The sequence below is a fragment of the Cyprinus carpio genome, chromosome B16 (assembly GCF_018340385.1).
Source record: "Cyprinus carpio isolate SPL01 chromosome B16, ASM1834038v1, whole genome shotgun sequence".
In the NCBI taxonomy this organism is placed as follows: domain Eukaryota; kingdom Metazoa; phylum Chordata; class Actinopteri; order Cypriniformes; family Cyprinidae; genus Cyprinus; species Cyprinus carpio.
The window spans coordinates 3,293,260-3,311,198 of NC_056612.1; the positions used below are offsets into that span (position 1 = coordinate 3,293,260).

At 35.3% G+C, this 17,939-nt stretch overlaps 1 protein-coding gene across 2 annotated transcripts; it reads left to right on the top strand.

The window, feature by feature from the left end:
- Positions 1-6,851: 6,851 nt before the first annotated feature.
- On the top strand, positions 6,852-12,833 carry LOC109106678 (serine/threonine-protein kinase pim-2-like). 2 transcript variants are annotated; one of them, XM_042741870.1, is made up of 6 exons: positions 6,855-7,680; positions 8,109-8,203; positions 8,624-8,674; positions 11,570-11,939; positions 12,060-12,182; positions 12,486-12,833. In XM_042741870.1, exons 1-6 carry the CDS (start codon positions 7,095-7,097, stop codon positions 12,569-12,571), a joined length of 1,311 nt encoding a protein of 436 aa, XP_042597804.1. In that variant the 5' UTR covers positions 6,855-7,094; the 3' UTR covers positions 12,572-12,833. The 2 variants fall into 2 exon arrangements, with proteins under 2 accessions (XP_042597803.1, XP_042597804.1); XM_042741869.1 differs by lacking the exon at positions 12,486-12,833 and having other exon boundaries at positions 6,852-7,680; positions 12,060-12,369.
- The last annotated feature ends 5,106 nt before the right edge of the window (positions 12,834-17,939 follow it).

Genomic DNA, 17,939 nt, shown 5'->3' on the forward strand with positions numbered 1-17,939 from the left:
TTGTTTGTATTTTTTTTTTCTTTTTGTGAGAGAAGAAGGCATTGACATAGAATGGAAGCATTAGTCAAAAAAAGTGTATAATCTAGCAAATGCACACATGAAACAAAAAAAGAACTCTGATCATCTTTCGGAAACTAGTGTACTACTAGCCAGCTACTAGCCAGTTCAAGTTTTGTATAGATTTCTATACAAAATTATAGCAAAACTGGCGCTAACGATTTCAGCAGCTTTCAGTCCATAATGGCGGCCGCGCCTCTGCAGCGCCATCTAGAGGCTTTCAGTCCATAATGGAAGGTTTTTGTCCTTTTTGGCTTATTTTTTCTTTTGTTTTAGCAGATTTTATCTTTTTTGTATTCTGGTTCCAGCTGCGGGCAGCAAAATAGCTAAAAGCGGATTCCCCTTGTTTTGTGTATTTCTAACTGACTTGATCCTAATGATCTGAGTGGTCTGTTAGGTTTATATTCAATGAACATATCTGCAGTGTATTTAGGTCCTAAGCCTTGAGTGATTTATAAACTTGTAAAAGTACTTTAAAATCAATCCTAAATATAACTGGAAGCCAGTGTGAGGACCTGAGGACTGGTGTGATATGCTCAGATTTTCCGGTTCTAGTCAGAAATAGAGTCATATGTAAAAGTAAAATTAGTTGAATGTGTGTGTATGAGTATACCAGTCTGGACAGTTTAAACGTTGCAAAGTCCTGGTCAGACCTGTATGCACATGTCAACGCAGGTGTCATAGTCCCATATTTGATTTCAATTATCATTCAACTGTGCTTTGATTTCAGAGTAACAGTTATTTAAAGAGGTGTCAAGACATATCCTACCACAGGTGCAATCAGGGGCGTTGCTGAGTGGGAGAGATTAGGGGTTTAGCCCCGCTCCCATACATTCATACATACTGAGACTCATGTGATCACATCTTTGATGCTTTATCTGAAATTAAAGTCATTTATTTGTTTACATTACATGTGGATAAATGACCATGACATTCAAATTTTATTTTATTTTATTTTTTTTTTTTATAGATATCATGGTATGGATACCGTGATTCTGAAGAAAAAAAAAAAACTAGACAAAATAACGTAGCTTAAATTACAAAATGCTAATTGCTGCAGTCTATTTATAATAATAATAATAATAATAATAATAATAATAATAATAATAATAATATATTCAACATTCAACAAATTGTTAAAATAAAATAAAATAAAATAAATAAGTTTTTTAAAGAAGAATGATTGAACAAACAAAAAATATTAACAAGTAAATCCAGATACACAAAATATAGGAACAATCTTAAACTGTAAACAGTGTTTAAGAGAAGAAAAATAAATTAATTAATTAAATAAAGAAATAACCACATATGAAAACCAAAATAAAATCTAAAATAAAAATAAAAAAAATTAGAAACAACTACAGTAAACAATAGTTAAAAGTTTCTTCCTTTTTTCTTAGGACATATTCAAAGATTGCAGCAGGGAACCAATACCAGAAAAAAAAAAATTGAAATCTAACAATATGTCATTCTTTTTGCTATTAATTTGCATTAGAGACTTTTTCAAGGTTTCAATTTCTGATAAAAATAGATTACACTTTGGTATGCTTTTCGCAAAATTCTGTTTATGAATATAATATTTACCTTAAAAAATGTAAAAGTTAATGACATAATGATTTTACTATTGTGTGAATAAGTACAAATAACATCTTTTAAAGATATCATATATTTAACATTTCTTTGCAGAAACAGAAAGGCACTGACATCAGGCCAAAATCTAAGAGACAAATCACAATTATAAAAAAAGTCTTCCTCATGTGTGTTAGAGAAACTGCAAGTATTTTCAATGTCCATAAATTTAGAAAGAGCTACTTTACATGAGTAAATTTTGTGAAGTGTTTTGAAATGCACCTCTTTAACTTTATTCAAAATACAAAATCTAAAAGGATTTAACCAGGTCATTTTCCAATTAATATCAGAAATTTCAAATTCCAAAAGAATTTTCCTCTAAGGGAGATTTTATGTTTTGATTGCAATATTTGTCTAATATTTTTATTATTACAAGAGGAAGAAAATTTTTCAATACCATCAACTTTTAATTCTGAAAATATACTTTCATTGCTTCCAAAAGAGAGGTGATTATTTATCAGTTGTATCAATCCATTTGGAATAGCTTTAACCACTTGTTGAAATTCTTTAAAAGGGATGGGAAAGTTGTAAACATGCATAAAGTCTTTATAAGAGAAAATGTCCCCACTCTCATAGAACATATCTAAAACAAAATTTATATTCCTTTCCAACCACCTTTGCAAAAATAATGATTTATTCCTAGAAGTGATGGAAGTAAATGACATCTTAGAAGAAAAAAAAACCCAAAGTCTTCTGAAAAATACATTGTGGGATAAAGAACCACATAGAATTATCATTTTGTAGACAATTTCTTAACCAATTAAGTTTAAAAGTATTGTTAATGTCAAAATCTATCATCTCTAAGCCACCTTCCACTCTTTTGTCTGATATAATGTCCATTTTTAACTGATAAGGTTTATTATTCCATATAAAAGCTATATTTATTGATATATTTGGAAATTTCATAACTAACATATATGGAAAGAGCAGGGTAAACGAATCTAGAAAGGCCTTCAGCTTTGGACAGTAATACTCTCCCAAAAATGGTAAGAACCCTTTGTAGCCAATTATTCAAGATATGTTTAGTTTTCTTGATTTTTGACATAATAACAGGTAATTTTATTTTTAGAAATATAGATTCCCAGATATTTAACAGTCTTTAACTGGTATATTTTCAATAGATTCTATAGAGTCTATAGAATCGTGTATGTATAAAATTTCACATTTATGAAGATTAAGCTTTAGACCAGAAGATGTAGTAAATTTAGAAATACAATCCTGTTTTCACTTTTTATCTTTCAATAATAATGCAATACCACGACTGAGGTGCCCTTGAGCAAGGCACTGAACCCCCAACTGCTCCCCAGGCACTGCAGCATAAATGGCTGCCCACTGCTCCGGGTGTGTGTTCACGGTGTGTGTGCTGTGTGTGTGCACTTTGGATGGGTTAAATGCGGAGCACAAATTCTGAGTATGGGTCGCCATACTTGGCTGTATGTCACGTCACTTCACACTTCACTTGTTTAAGATTTGAATAGAGAGAAGTTCAGCAACTAATAAAAACAGAAAGGGGGACATCGGAAAACCTTGGCGTACACCACAATGGATTCCAAATCTTTTAGAGGTTCCCGTATTCAAAATAATAGAACTATTAATATTCTCGTAAAACATTTCTATAATCTCAATGAAATTATTTCCAAACCCAAAAACTTTCATAGAGTGAAGTAAGAAGCCATGTTCAATTGTATCGAAGGCTTTACAAAAATCTAAAAACAAAACAAGAGCCCCTGACTCTGTCTGGTCAGAATAGTCTAAAAGGTCAAAAATAAGACAAATATTGCTACTAATATGTCTATTTTTCATAAAGCCTGTTTGAGATTCATTCAAATTTTTAACTAGTCCCGATTTTAATCTTCTAGCATACAGTATACTAATGCAATCAATTTGTAATCTGTATTCAAGAGAGTGATACTGTAGGTCTCCAGTTATCAATATCCAGGGATCCTTATCTGGCTTAGGGATCAGGGAGATTAAGCCTTCTTTTTAATACAATCATTGAACATTAAGAAAAGTGGCTCTTCTAAAATATACCAGAAATGTTGGTAAAATTCAATCGTAAGTCCATCAGGTCCTGGACTCTTACCTTTTTCATATGTCAAAGAGCTAACTGCAATTCTTCTTCTTTTTTTAAGATCAGAATCACAAAGATTTTTAAAGTCTTTATTTATCAATTTAATAACATTTTGAATATTATCAGTAAATGCTTTGCAGATATCATAATTAAATTCAGATTGGTATAATTTTTTATAAAAAGAGCTAACAAATTCTGAAAATAATTTAGGGTCCTCACATAAGGATTTATTAATACATAATGCTGACAATGATTTTCTCTTAAAATTCCTTTTTTCAAGGGCAAAAAAAAAAAAAAAAAAAAAAAAAAAATGCTGTTTCTCTCACCCTTTTCTATCCACATAGCTCTTGAGCACACAAAAGCTCCATTAACCTTGTTAGTAAGTTATTAAGTTTTGCTTGTAAAGAATGGAGCTCACTATCCTGTATTGAAGAGAGAATCTGAATTTTCCAAAGATTATCAGTTTAATCCAACAATTCTGTTTCCATGTGGTCTCTATCCTTTTTTTTTTTTTTTTTTGTCCTTACTTTGTTTAATCACATGTCTGGATTTAAATTTAAATATCTCCCATTTAGAGACAAAATCTGTAATCTCTGAATTAAATATACCAGTAGCTAAAGCTTCAATATTTCTTATGAAAATTCTATCTTCTTAAAGAGAGTTATTCAATTTCCAGTAACCACGGAGGCTGTTAGAAGTCTGAACAGTCTGCAAGGAGATATCAATTAAAGGATGATGCATAAAAGGAGCATAATGATGGGAAATGTTTTGAACATGTTTTTTTTTTTTACATTTTCTTTGAATATGTATCCATAAAAACATCAGGAACTTTGTTAAAGTCACCAGCAATTATTAACTTGGCATTCGGGTTGTTTTCAGCATGTTACATAGTATGACAGAAATATTAGCAAAAAAAGAACTGTTTGCCATATGAGAGTTACATCCATAAACATTGCAAATTATAAATATGGCTTTTTCTGATTTAACAGTTAGTATAACCCATCTCATCAGGGGAAGACTTAGAATGAACAATTTATTTAACACACATAGGGCCTACCTATTTTTTATATTTCCTTGCATTTATACATTACACACCTGTACACATACCACATATTGTCTACTTTATTTATTTATTTATTTATTTATTTATTGTAGATTGGTATTTATTTATTTATTTATTTATCATATTCTTGTATTTTTTTATTATCTGTCTTGCTACTGTTGTTCTGTTTGTGCTGTGGAAGCTTCTGTCACCAAAACAAATTCCTCGTATATATAAAACATACCTGGCAATAAAGATCTTGCTGATGCTGAAAGAATTTTGTTTCATACATAAATCAATCAAGGTTTTTGAACGAATTTTTTTTTTGTTGTTTTTTTATCAGTCACTTGTTGTCGCCACCTGTGAATATTACACGTTACGTTTTTATTGGAAGCGTCAAGTCACTTGTGACTGAAAAAAGTGATTTACTGTATTTTGATCACTACAGTAGACAAGTGTTTACATCCAAGCTATGTTATCCCAGTACTTCTGGGATTATTATTTTATACATAGCTACATTACCTGCTTTCTCTGGGTCTGCAGCAGCAATGTTACAGTGTAGGAAAAAAAGATTGCGGGTGATTGAATCTGTTCAAGATCTGACGATTTAAATATACAAAACATAAAATGAACATTAAACTGCGTTTAGTGGAATAAACATAAGCGATAATCTACACAGCCAACAGCGCAGACTGCTTTTCATAACGGATAGATTTCTAGTACTTGGAGAACAAATTTAAATTTATAAAACACATTTTATTTGTGAAGTGAAGATTATGGGCACAATGACTTTTTCTCCGGTCCAGCACGATCAAAAAACAAACAAACAAACAAACAAAACTAAATTGGGCGGGAACCCGCCCGGGAACCCGCCCAAGCTGCCAACACTGTATACTTCTTAGAATGCGCATGAAAGCATATTATAGTGTATTATTACGTCACACGCGAGAATTCCTACAAACGCGCTTTCAGTTGACTGAGAATCCGTCCAGTAGCGAAGACGATCAATCACCTGAGCAGATTTTACCAACATACAGAAAATATAATTTTCATACAAAAACGGGCTGGAGTCAGTGGAGCTCAATTCCAGCAGTTCACTGTCTGCAGATCCTCAGCTGATGTTGCGTAACCTTAACTCTACACAGACAGCTGGAAACACTAGAGCCCAGCAAGTATGTTTCTTTCTTTCTTTCTTTCTTTCTTTCTTTCTTTCTTTCTTTCTTTCTTTCATTTATTTATTTATTTATTTATTTATTTATTATTATTATTTTTTTTTTGTTAAGCCAATGTGGAAATGTATGTCAGTCTTTGTGAAATTTAAGTAAGCCTTTGTTATACGTTAAAATGTACTTACCGAAATATACTGTAAAAGCAGGGTTCAACATTCTGATATGCAAGATACTGTATGCAAGATACAACATGATGTGCTGTTTTCCCGTAAAGCAGTACGATTGCAAACGTGACATTGATTTTATACGTTCAGTAAACAAGTAGTTAATACCACTTACTACATTTTAGACACTATTTGACCGATGCAAAATCTATTCCAAACTAAAATCACAGCAGAGCAGAGTTTATTGATACAGTTTAAGAATTTGACATAAAAGATGACACATACATTTAGTAAGGTTAAGGGGGAAACCCCTGGAAATCAATGTAAGTGGGGAAATATGCTTGTTTAAGTGAGAGCTGTTGGAACACTGATGAGAATATTACTGCAGAATAAATAAAAAAAAAAAAAAAAAAAAGTTTCTTCCAGACAAGTAACCTTTTTACCTGAACAACTGAATGACCGATTATGACAATCAAATGTCAAGGCTTAATATTGAGCCCTGCTGTAAAAGAATATAGCTAAATGTAATGTTTCCTCAATTGCATGATATTTGCAATAAAAGTATATATTTACAGTATGTATATTATGAACTTTTTTCAACCCACTTAGGACTTAAGTACATCTTTATGCTGCATGTCATTTCGTAATTATTTCTATGTATTTGAAACATGGTAAAAATGTACTGACAGAATGTATGATAAACTAAAATGGTGATGTCATTTCTATTGAAACTTGTGTATCATGCATTTAAATATTTTGTAATTACAGATTTGTGATGAAGTTATAATTCAGTGCCGTTTAAGATATATTACCTTTCATTTTAATTTCAAATAACAAACAATAGTTAAAATTATAATGTACATAAAATGTATATAAAATTCTGTGTACTTGTTTCTGGTGAGGGCTAACCTCAGTATTTCACTTATGGTCTTCTATGCCACTTTTTAGAAAAGCAAACCAAAATGAGGAAGATGAAAGGCACGTGTGCATTCTTCCAGCAAACATGGAGGGCTGTGAAGTGTACAGTCCTGTATTGCTACAGGGGCAACAAAGTAGACCCAGAGCAATTCAGTTTCAAGCCAGTGGCTCAGCAAGATCAAGCTGATCCTCAGCCAGGTCCCTCCGGCCTCGGTTTAGAGTTAATGACTGACCCTGACCCATCTGGTCTCAAGTCTGAGTTAACAGCTGTCCCAGGTGCACCCAGTGTCGAGATGACACGTACCACCGATCCAGCTGATCCTGAGCCTTTCTCTGTCTCGTGTCCATCCAGTCTCCAGCTGACACCTGACAACAATCCAACCAGTCCTGATCCATTATCTGTACCACCTCCATCCAGCCTTGAGCCAATGGCTCCCCAAGATCTGGCTGATCCCCAGCCAGGTGCATCCAATCTTGAGCTGACACATCATACCGATCAGGTTGATTCTCAGCCGGTGAATGTCTCATGTCAGTCCAATCATGAGCTGACACCTGATTCCGAGCCAGAACCTGCCCCAGGTCCATCTGGCCTTCATGCGGCGTTAACACCACTTCCGGGTCCAGCTGCCGGTGAGTCTTTTGTAATTATTATTACTCTTTCCTATAGTTATTGTGTGTGTGTGTGTGTGTGTGTGTGTGTGTGTGTGTGTGTTTGTGTGCTTATTTTAACTTCTCTCCAGTTGTTGCACATTTGTATTTATGTGCCAGCCATTTGTCTAATCCCTTGTCCAGTATTGAGCATGTTTCATGTGGCGCATTAAGCAGTTTAGTTTGATCTTGTTATTATTTTCTTGATTCCATGGTTAAAATAAATATTAATATATACATGTAATAAACAAATCTCTATAAAAGCCACATTTCATTAATAAATATTCAGACATCCAGCATACTAAACTACTGGAGTTTGTTAATCAAAGACAGTAGCAATGTCATATATTAACATGTTCTTTCTTTCTTTCTTTCTTTCTTTCTTTCTTTCTTTCTTTCTTTTTTTACAGGATCATTTTTCTCCCTTTATGATGTGGGAGTGTCACTGGGATCAGGACATTTTGGCACTGTGTATGAGGGGAACCGTAGATCTGATGGCCAGAAGGTAAATGACTATGGTTTTATTCATCAAACATTTTGCCAGTTGTTCATTTTCTTTTACAGTTATTTCTACTATTACAGGCTGAAAAAAAGTTGTTAGAAGTTTCCCACATGTTTGAAAAATGGTTATATCATCTTCAGCATTTATTTTTTGAAATGTTAAATGCGGTATAATAATGTCAAGTGTGTAGAATATTATTATGAATACATTCCAAAAATTAATTCACTTGAGCAAAGCATTAGTCTTTTTTTTTTTTTTTTTACATTTTTCAAGTTATTTTTCAAATATATTTAATTTTTGAATCAATAATATCATTACATTTTTATGGAGTTACTCCATTTCACATAAAACAATTTACAGACTGTCATATATACAAACATTGAAAGCTATATAATTTTATCAATTTATTTATTCTCTTTGCAGGTTGCCATCAAATTTTTAACCAAGTCGGTGCAGGATTGCTTTATTTATATTGTAAGTGGGCAAGCTATTAAATATATATATATATATATATATATATATATATATATATATATATATATATATATATATATATATATATATGTACTGTATGTATGTATGTATGTACTGTATCTATACTTAAATATAATGTACAGGTGAGTCCAAAAGTCTGAGAGCAAATTGAAAATCTGAACCATTTGAAATTGAAAATAAACAATAATTCTGTGGAGTGTAAAGTGTAAAGCAAAATAAAGGGTCACACTTTACTTTAAGGTTCAATTCTCACTATTAACAACCATTAACTATTACTTTTGCTTCAATAAACTCCTTATTTGCTGCTTATTAATAGTTAGTAAGGTAGTTAAGTTTAGGTATTGGTTAGGATTAGGGATGCAGAATATGGTCATGCAGAATACTTTATAAGCACTAATAAACAGCCAATATGTTAATCATAGGCATGCTAAAAAGCAACTAATAGTGAGAATTGGTCCCTGTACTAAAGTGTTACTACTTAAAGTTATGTAAAACTAAAAATAAATATGATATTTAATTTAATAATTATATGCTTCAAATAAGGACATTTGAGGCAATGACCATGTTAATTCCTTTGCACAAAAGGTCAAATTTCACTTTTTTCCACTCCAACTTTTCACTTAAATTGTCAATTCATTTTAAAGTAAATTTTGCTTTCACTTACATTTACATTTGCATTTAGTCATTTAGCAGATGCTTTTATCCAAAGCGACTTACAAAATAGAAGCAATCAGACCAACTAGACAAACTAATTTTTATAAATTAGACTGAATAGAATAGAATAGAATAGAATAAAATAGGTAAATGCTAGTATTAATTGGTCAGGTGATGGCAAAAAAAAAAGATGTGTTTTTGGAAATGGCTAAAGATTCAGCTGCTCGGACTGAGATAGGCAGGTCGTTCTACCAGCTGGTAACAGTCCAGGAAAAGGTCAGTGAGAGTGATTTTGTGCCTCTTTGTGATGGCACCACAAGTCGTCGTTCACTTGCAGAACACAAGTTTCTGGAGGGCGCATACGTCTGAACAACTGAGTTTAGGTATATCGGTGAAGAGCCAAAGGTTGTCTTGTAGGCAAGCATCAGTACCTTGAATTTGATGCGAGTGGCTGTTGGCAGCCAGCGCAAGCTGATGAAGAGAGGTGTGACGTGAGCTTTCTTAAAGACCACTCTCGCTGCTGCATTCTGGATCAGTCGCAGAGGCTTGATAGTAAATGTAGAAAGGCCTGCCAAGAGAGCTTTACAATAGTCCAGTCTGGAGAGAACAAGAGCTTGGACAAGGAGTTGTGCGGTGTGCTCTGATAGGAAGGGTCTAATCTTCCTAATGTTGTATAGGGCAAATCTGCAGGACCTGGCCGCTGTAGCAATATGGTCTGTGAAGCTTAACTGATCATCAATCACAACTCCAAGGTTCCTGGCTGTCCTGGAAGGAGTTATGGGTGATGAACCTAGTTGTATAGAGACATAGTGATGAAGTGCTGGGTTGGCTGAGACCATGAGCATTTCTGTCTTAGCAAGGTTGAGTTAAAGGTTATGATCCTTCACCCAGCCAGAAATGTCTGTCAGAATATACATACTGCAGTGTGAGCAGCTACTGTCAGATGATCTGGTTGGAATGAGAAGTTGAGTGCATAGCAGTGATAAGAAAAGCCATGCTTCTGAATGACAGATCCTTAAGATGACATATAGATGGAGAAGAGAAGTGGTCCAAGCACTGAGCCTTGAGGAACCCCAGTAACAAGAAGTTGAAACTTAGAAACCTCACCCCTCCAAGACACCCTGCATGACCTACCTGAGAGGTAAGACTTGAACCACTGGAGTGCAGTTCCTGAGATGCCCATTTTCATAAGAGTGGACAGGAGGATCTGGTGGTTAACTGTGTCAAAAGCAGCAGTCAGATCCAGCAAGATTAGTACTGAGGATTTGGAAGCTGCTCTTGCCAGTGTCAGGGTTTCAGTAACCAAGAGCAGTGTGGTCTCAGTTGAGCGGCAACTTTTGAAGCCAGATTGGTTGCTGTCTGTTGCTCTGTTCAAGAAACATAGAGAGTTGGTTGAACACAACTCACTCAAGTGTCTTTGCAATGAATGGAAGAAGGGATCCATTCTGTAGTCTGTAGTTTTCTAAAAGTGCTGAAGAAGAAACGGCCTGCAGGAGGTGAGTGGGGATAGGATCAACCGGACAGGTAGTAGGATAATTGGAAAGGATAAGTTTAGAAATGTCTGCCTCCAAGAGTGGAGAGAAGGAGGAGAGAGAATGAGTATTCGTGGTTTCGAAGTTTTCATCAGTTTGTGGTGTGGAGAATCGGTCACTGATGGTTCTTGTTTTATTCATGAAGAATATCGTAAAGTCATCAGCAGTATGAGTTGATGAAGGAGGAGGGGATGGAGGAGGACAAAGAAGGGAAGAAAAAGTTTTGAAAAGGGTGCAAGAGTCAGAACAGTTGTTAATTTTGTTGTGGTAGTATGTTGTTTTAGCAGTGGAGACAATTGCAGAGAAGGAAGAGAGGAGTGACTGATATACACTAAGGTCAGTAGAGGTTTTTTTTTTTAATTTGCACAACTTCCTCTCTGCAGCCGTGATCCTAGAGCGAAGTTCCTAGAAAACATCAGACAGCCAGGGGGCAGAGGAGGTGGTGTGTGCTGGTCTGGATGAATCGGGGCAAAAGTTGTCTAAGCAAGATGTTATAGTGATGCAAAGAGTGTTTGTGTCCGGTGCTGAAATCTGAGAGTGCTAATGTCACTTAGAAATGAATGCCAAACAGAGCCATTTTTCCTAGTGATCTCAGACTTTATACCCTACTGTATGAACTAAATACAAACATGGAAGACACATGGAAGCAAAAGATAATAGCTAACTCTTTGCCTATCACTTTCTCTAGCCTGGGTGTATCAGACCCCTGCTTGTGGAAGTGGCTCTAAATCTGTTGGTGCGAGAGTCTCCCAAAAGCCCCTACATTGTCCAAATGTATGAGTGGTTTGAGCAGCATTATCGTTACGTCTTGATTTTGGAATATCCACATCCATGTAAGACCTTGCTCAGCTTCACCTTGAGCAATGGAGGTTACCTTGAAGAAACTGTGGCACGTGGCTTAATGCGCCAAGTGGTGCTCGCAGCCAAACATTGTCTTGACCGAGGTGTCTTTCACCGTGACATCAAGTCGGACAACATCCTGGTCAACACAGAGACACTGCAGCTCAAATTAATAGACTTTGGCTGTGGCAAACATTTCGAAACTTCTGATTATGAAGGTAAGTTGACTTTTTAGGGAATTTAGTCCTATTTTCTCTGTCATCTTAAAATAAACTAATGGCTTGCAGATGAATCTAGCAAGTGATGCTCAACTCTCAATCTCTTGCCTACATGAGCAGAGTACACAGAGTGCCCAGCAGTCAAAGCTACGGTCAAGTCTTTGGGTGTTTTGCTGTTCAGAATGGTGAATGGAATCAGTTTTGTTGATGTGCAGATGATTCCCTCCTCCACTTTATCCAGTGGTAAGAAGACAACACACTATGACAGTAACACAGTTAAACACACACATACTCTGCAAAATCTTAAAGAGTTCTCACCAACTTCTAAAATATAAATGAGACAATTGACAGACAAAATGTCTAAAAATGATCAGATGATATGTAAAATCAAGGTGACAAACTGAGAAGTGTAGTACATGGCCACAGTATGCTAAAAATAACAGACATTTCAGAATATAATTTAATACATGACAACATTCACATGTCATGATGTGATCATAGCATACAATACATGACTAACCATTTCTTTCTTGAAAACTTGTACAGAATGCTGTGATCTGCTAAACCAGTGCAAGAGCAGCAGCCTGACTTTAGACAAGCTCTTAGAACATGAATGGTTTAGGAAGAGCTGAAGGAGGAAAGATAATATCTCTCAGGATTCAGGCAGTATTACACAATATTTGAAAAAAAGCAGATAATAGGAACTTTAGAAATTAGTCTCTTGAAAGACTAAGCAATGTTCTCATTCAGTTTGGAAACGTGTAGTGAGACTTTAACAAATATGCTTATTCAAATATATAAATGCAAAATAATAAAATTTTAATATCAAATGTTCATAATACGTATATAATATAATATGTATAAAATATGTTGACACTGTATGTGGTTTTATTACAAAATACTAGGTTGGTTTCTTGTAGCATCTTTGAGACGTTGCCACAGTTCCTCTGGATTTAGTCTGTCTCAATTTTTTCCTGTTTCTTGCAATCCCAGACAGACTGATGATGATGAGATCAGATCTCTGTGGAGCACTGGCTGCTGTCAGACTCCTTGTGCATACACAAATCTCACTGGATTATTACAATTAATGGTAAAAGGAATTTTGGAAATGTAAACTGTTATTTCCTACTGACACACTAAAGCAACATATAGAAATAACTGGCTTCAAACCTTTTTTTGTTGTTGTTGTTTTTCTTTTTAAACCCACACAGTGCCGTGAAAATGTTTTTGCCCCCTTCCATTTTATTATTATTATTTTTTCAATATTAATATTTGTCACACTTAAAAGATTCAGATCATCAAACAAATTTTAATATTTTTTTGGCATATTTGTCACTTTTTTTTTATGCTGTTTTGAAATAATGATTTCATTTATTAAGAGAAAAAAAGCTGTCCAAACCTGCCTGGCCCTACACGAAAAAGTAATTCCCCCCTTAATCTAATAACTGGTTGTGCAACCCTTGGCAGCAACAACTGCAATCAAGCATTTGCGATAACTAGCAATGAGTCTTTCAAAAAGCTGTGGAGGATTTTTGGCCCATGCTTCTGTGCAGAATTGTTTTTATTCAGCCACATTGGAGGGTTTTTGAGCATGAATGGACTGTTTAAGGTCATTCCACAGCATCTCAATTGGATTTAAGCCCGGATTTTGACTTGGCCACTCCAAAACCATAATTTTTTTTTTCTTGAGCCATTCAGAGGTGGACTTGCTGGTGAGTTTCGAATAATTGTCCTGCTGAATAACTCAAGTGCGCTTGAGCCAGAGTATGTGAGCGGAGTGGAGCGGCAACAATTTCCCCTCAATGCTCAATTAATAATCACTCCGCTCCAGCTCTGCTCCTGGTTCACAATTTCCCGCTCCACTCTGCACTCCGCCTTCGCTCCGTGGCTAAAGTATTTCAGTATGTTTGAAATGTTATGTTCATAACGTAGCCTTTAATAAAATAAAAAATAAAATAAAATAACAGGAGAGTTTCAAAGTGGCTTAGGCTATTGTGTGCAAACTTTTTTCCTACCACATGCCAAACTAATAACATTGTTGTCAGCATTAAAAGGTATAATCACTGCTTTCTGCTGTGAAAATTTTGTTTGTAATGAAAATAGCAGTACATTTTCGTCAGTTATTTTATCTATAGATGGATGCATTTCTTACAGATTTCTGCTCATTCAAAATCAGATACAGATGAAGTAGTACTGTAAGATTATATTTGTTTGAATGCATTATTGTGAAAGTGATTACATGTGAATGTTCTGTACCTGTATAAATCATGCTTTAACCCGAAAATATTTAGTAAAAGGAACAGACAAACTCCTTGAGAACTAGCCTATAACTTCCCACTCGGCTATTGCGTCATTTTATCCTTCTGATTTGAGAAATCCATCTGTATCAAGCTATAGCTAAATATGTTTAACATGTGAATTCTTGCTAAATATGCAGTTATATTACGGGCTGTTGGCATGACATTCTCCTTCAGGATTTTCTGATAGAGTGCAGAATTCATGGTTCCATCAATTATGGCAAGTCATCCAGGTCCTGAAGCTGCAAAGCAGTCCCAGACCATCACACTGCCACCACCATGTTTAACTGTTGGCATGATGCTCTTTTTATGCCAGATGTAATGGGACACACATCTTCCAAAAAGTTCAGCTTTTGTCGCATCAGTCCACAGAATATTTGCCCAAAAGTCTTGGGGATAATCAAGATATTTTTTTGGCAAATGTGAGATGAGCCTTTGTGTGATTTTTGGTCAGCAGTGGCTTTTGCCTTGGAACTCTCCCATGGATGCCGTTTTTGTCCAGTCTCTTTCTTATTGTTGAATCGTGAATACTGACCTTAATTGAGGCAAGTGAGACCTGCAGTTCTTTAGATGTTGTTCTGGGTTCTTTTTTTTGACCTCCTGGATGAGTCGACATTGTGTTCTTGGAGTAAATTTGGTAGGCCTGGTCACTCCTGGGAAGGTTCACCACTGTTCCAAGTTTTCTCCATTTGTGGATAATGGCTTTGACCATGGTTTGCTGGAGTACCAAAGCATTAGAAATGGCTTTATAACTCTTTCCAGACTGATAAATGTCAACTATTTTGTTTCTCATCTGTTCTTGAATTTTTGTAGATCGCGGCATGATGTGTTGCTCTTTAAACATTCTTCACTTTGTCAGACAAGTTCTATTTAAGTGATTTCTTGATTCAACAGGTCTGGCAGTAATCAGGCCTGGGTGTGTCTAGTGAAATTTAACTCATCTTTCTAAAATAATGTGGTCAATCACAGTTCTTTCTTGATTTAACAGGAGGGGGCAATTAATTTTTCACGTAGGGCCAGGTAGCTTTGGACAGCTTTTCTTTCCCCTAATAAATGAAATCATCATTTAAATCTGCATTTTGTATTTACTTGCATTATCTGTGTAATATTAATATGCAATGCAATAATATGAAAAAGAAGAAAAAAAAAAAACAGGAAGGGGCAAAACCCTTTTCATGGCACTGTATATATATATATATATATATATATATATATATATATATATATATATATATATAATATCATGAAAAAGTAAAATTTTTTTTTACATTTATTTCAAAAAGTGAAACTTTGATATATTCAAAACTTATTACATGTAAGGTAAAACATTTCACATGTATTTTTGTTTTAATTTTGATGATTATAGCTTACAGCTCTTAACAGTCAAAAATCCAGGATCTCAAAATATTAGAATATTTCCTAAGATCAGTTAAAAAAAAAAAGGATTTGCAAAACAGAAAAGTTCAAGTTCTTTAAAGTCGTCACCTTTATTTATATAGCACTTTTAACAATACAGACTGTGTCAAAGCAACTGTACGGCATTGATTAGGAAACTAGTGTCAAAAATGCAAAATGTCAATAGTAAACACTCAATTTTCAGTTAAAGGCAGTTCATCATTAAATTCAGTGATGTCATCATCCAGCTCAGTTCAGTTTTAAATAGTATCTGTGCAATTTAGTCAATGATATCACTGGAAATGAAGTGTCCCCAACTAAGCAAGCCAGAGGCGACAGCGGCGAGGAACCAAAACTCCATCGGTGACAGAATGGAGAAAAAACCTTTGGAGAAACCAGGCTCAGCCAGGGGGCCAGTTCTCCTCTGGCCAGATGAAACCAGCAGTTCAATTCCAGGCTGCAGCAAAGTCACATTGTGCAGCGGACTCAACTGGTTCCTGTGGTCTTGTCCCGGTGGCCGTCTGAGACAAGGTCTTTACAGGGAATCTGGGGCTGATCTAGCTGTTCTGGTCTCTGCTGACTTCTGGGGCTGTAGAGGTCCTCTCTAGGGGCTGATCCACCATCTGGGCTGGATACGTACTGGATCTGGGAGACTGCAGTGACCATTTGATCTGGATACAAACTGGATCTGGTGGCTACGGTGACATTGGAATAAGAGAGAAACAGACTAATATTAGCATAGATGCCATTCTTCTAACAATGTAGCATGTACATTGGGTGTTATGGGAAGTGTTCCCGGTTCCGGTTGACCTAATTAATGCAGCCTAGAAATCCTTTAACGGATTTGGATATTAGAAATGTGTTAGTGTGTTATGTGTAAGCCAAGTTAAAAGATGGGTCTTTAATCTAGATTTAAATTGACAGAGTGTGTCTGCCTCCTGAACAATGTTAGGTCGCTTATTCCAGAGTATGGGTGCTAAATAGGAAAATGATCTGCCGCATGCAGTTGATTTTGATATTCTAGGTATTATCAAATTGCCAGAGTTTTGAGAAAGCAGCGGACATGGAGGACTATAATGTAACAAGAGCTCGTTCAAATACTGAGGTGCTAAACCATTCAGGGCTTTATAAGTAATAAGCAACATTTTAAAATCTATACAATGTATAATAGGTAGCCAGTGCAGTGTTGACAGAACTGGGCTAATATGGTCATACTTCCTGGTTCTAGTAAGAACTCTAGCTGCTGCATTTTGGACCAGCTGGAGTTTGTTTATTAAGCGTGCAGAACAACCACCCAATAGAGCATTACAATAATCTAACTTTGAGGTCATAAACGCATGGATTAACATTTCTGCATTTGACATTGAGAGCATAGGTCGTAATTTAGATATATCTTTGAAATGGAAAAATGCAGTTTTACAAATGCTAGAAACATGGCTTTCTAAGTAAAGATTGCTATCAAATAGCACACATAGGTTCCTAACTGATGACGAAGAATTGACAGAGCAGCTATCAAGTCTTAGACAGTGTTCTAGGTTATAACATGCAGAGTTTTTAGGTCCTATAATTAACACCTCTGTTTTTTCAGAATTTAGCAGTAAGAAATTACTCGTCATCCAGTTTTTTTATATCGACTATGCATCCTGTTAGTTTTTCAAATTGGTATGTTTCGCTGGGCCGCAAAGAAATATAGAGCTGAGTATCATCAGCATAACAGTGAAAGCTAACACTGTGTTTCCTGATGGTATCTCCCAAGAGTAACATGTAAAGCGTGAAGAGTAACGGCCCTAGTACTGAGCCTTGAGGTACTCCATACTGCACTTGTGATCGATATGATACCTCTTCATTCACTGCTACAAATTAATGGCGTCATATAAGTACGATTTGAACCATGCTAATGCATTCCATTAATGCCATCAAAGTTTTCTACTCTATTCAAAAAGGGTGTTGTGGTCAATAGTGTCGAACGCAGCTCTAAGATCCAATAGCACTAATAGAGAGATACAACCATGATCAGATGATAAGAGCAGGTCATTTGTAACTGTAATTAGAGCAGTCTCAGTACTATGATATGGTCTAAATCCTGACTGGAAATCCTCACAGATACCATTTTTCTCTAAGAAAGAGAAAAATGAGATCGGTCTGTAATTAACTAGTTGTTTGGGGTCAAGTTGTGGTTTTTTGATGAGAGGCTTAAAGGGGTCATATGAATTTTTTCCTTTCTCTTTGGAGTGTTACAAGCTCTTGGTGCATGAAGAAGATCTGTAAAGTTTCAAAGACTGAAGTCTCAAATCCAAAGAGATATTCT

Excerpts from the sequence above, each read along its gene's own strand:
- LOC109106678 (XM_042741869.1), top strand. The coding sequence starts at position 7,095 with ATGAGGAAGATGAAAGGCACGTGTGCATTCTTCCAGCAAACATGGAGG. Across the intron at positions 7,681-8,108 it reads ACTTCCGGGTCCAGCTGCCG|GATCATTTTTCTCCCTTTAT; the intron begins GTGAGTCTTTTG and ends CTTTTTTTACAG. Across the intron at positions 11,940-12,059 it reads CGAAACTTCTGATTATGAAG|AGTACACAGAGTGCCCAGCA; the intron begins GTAAGTTGACTT and ends CTACATGAGCAG.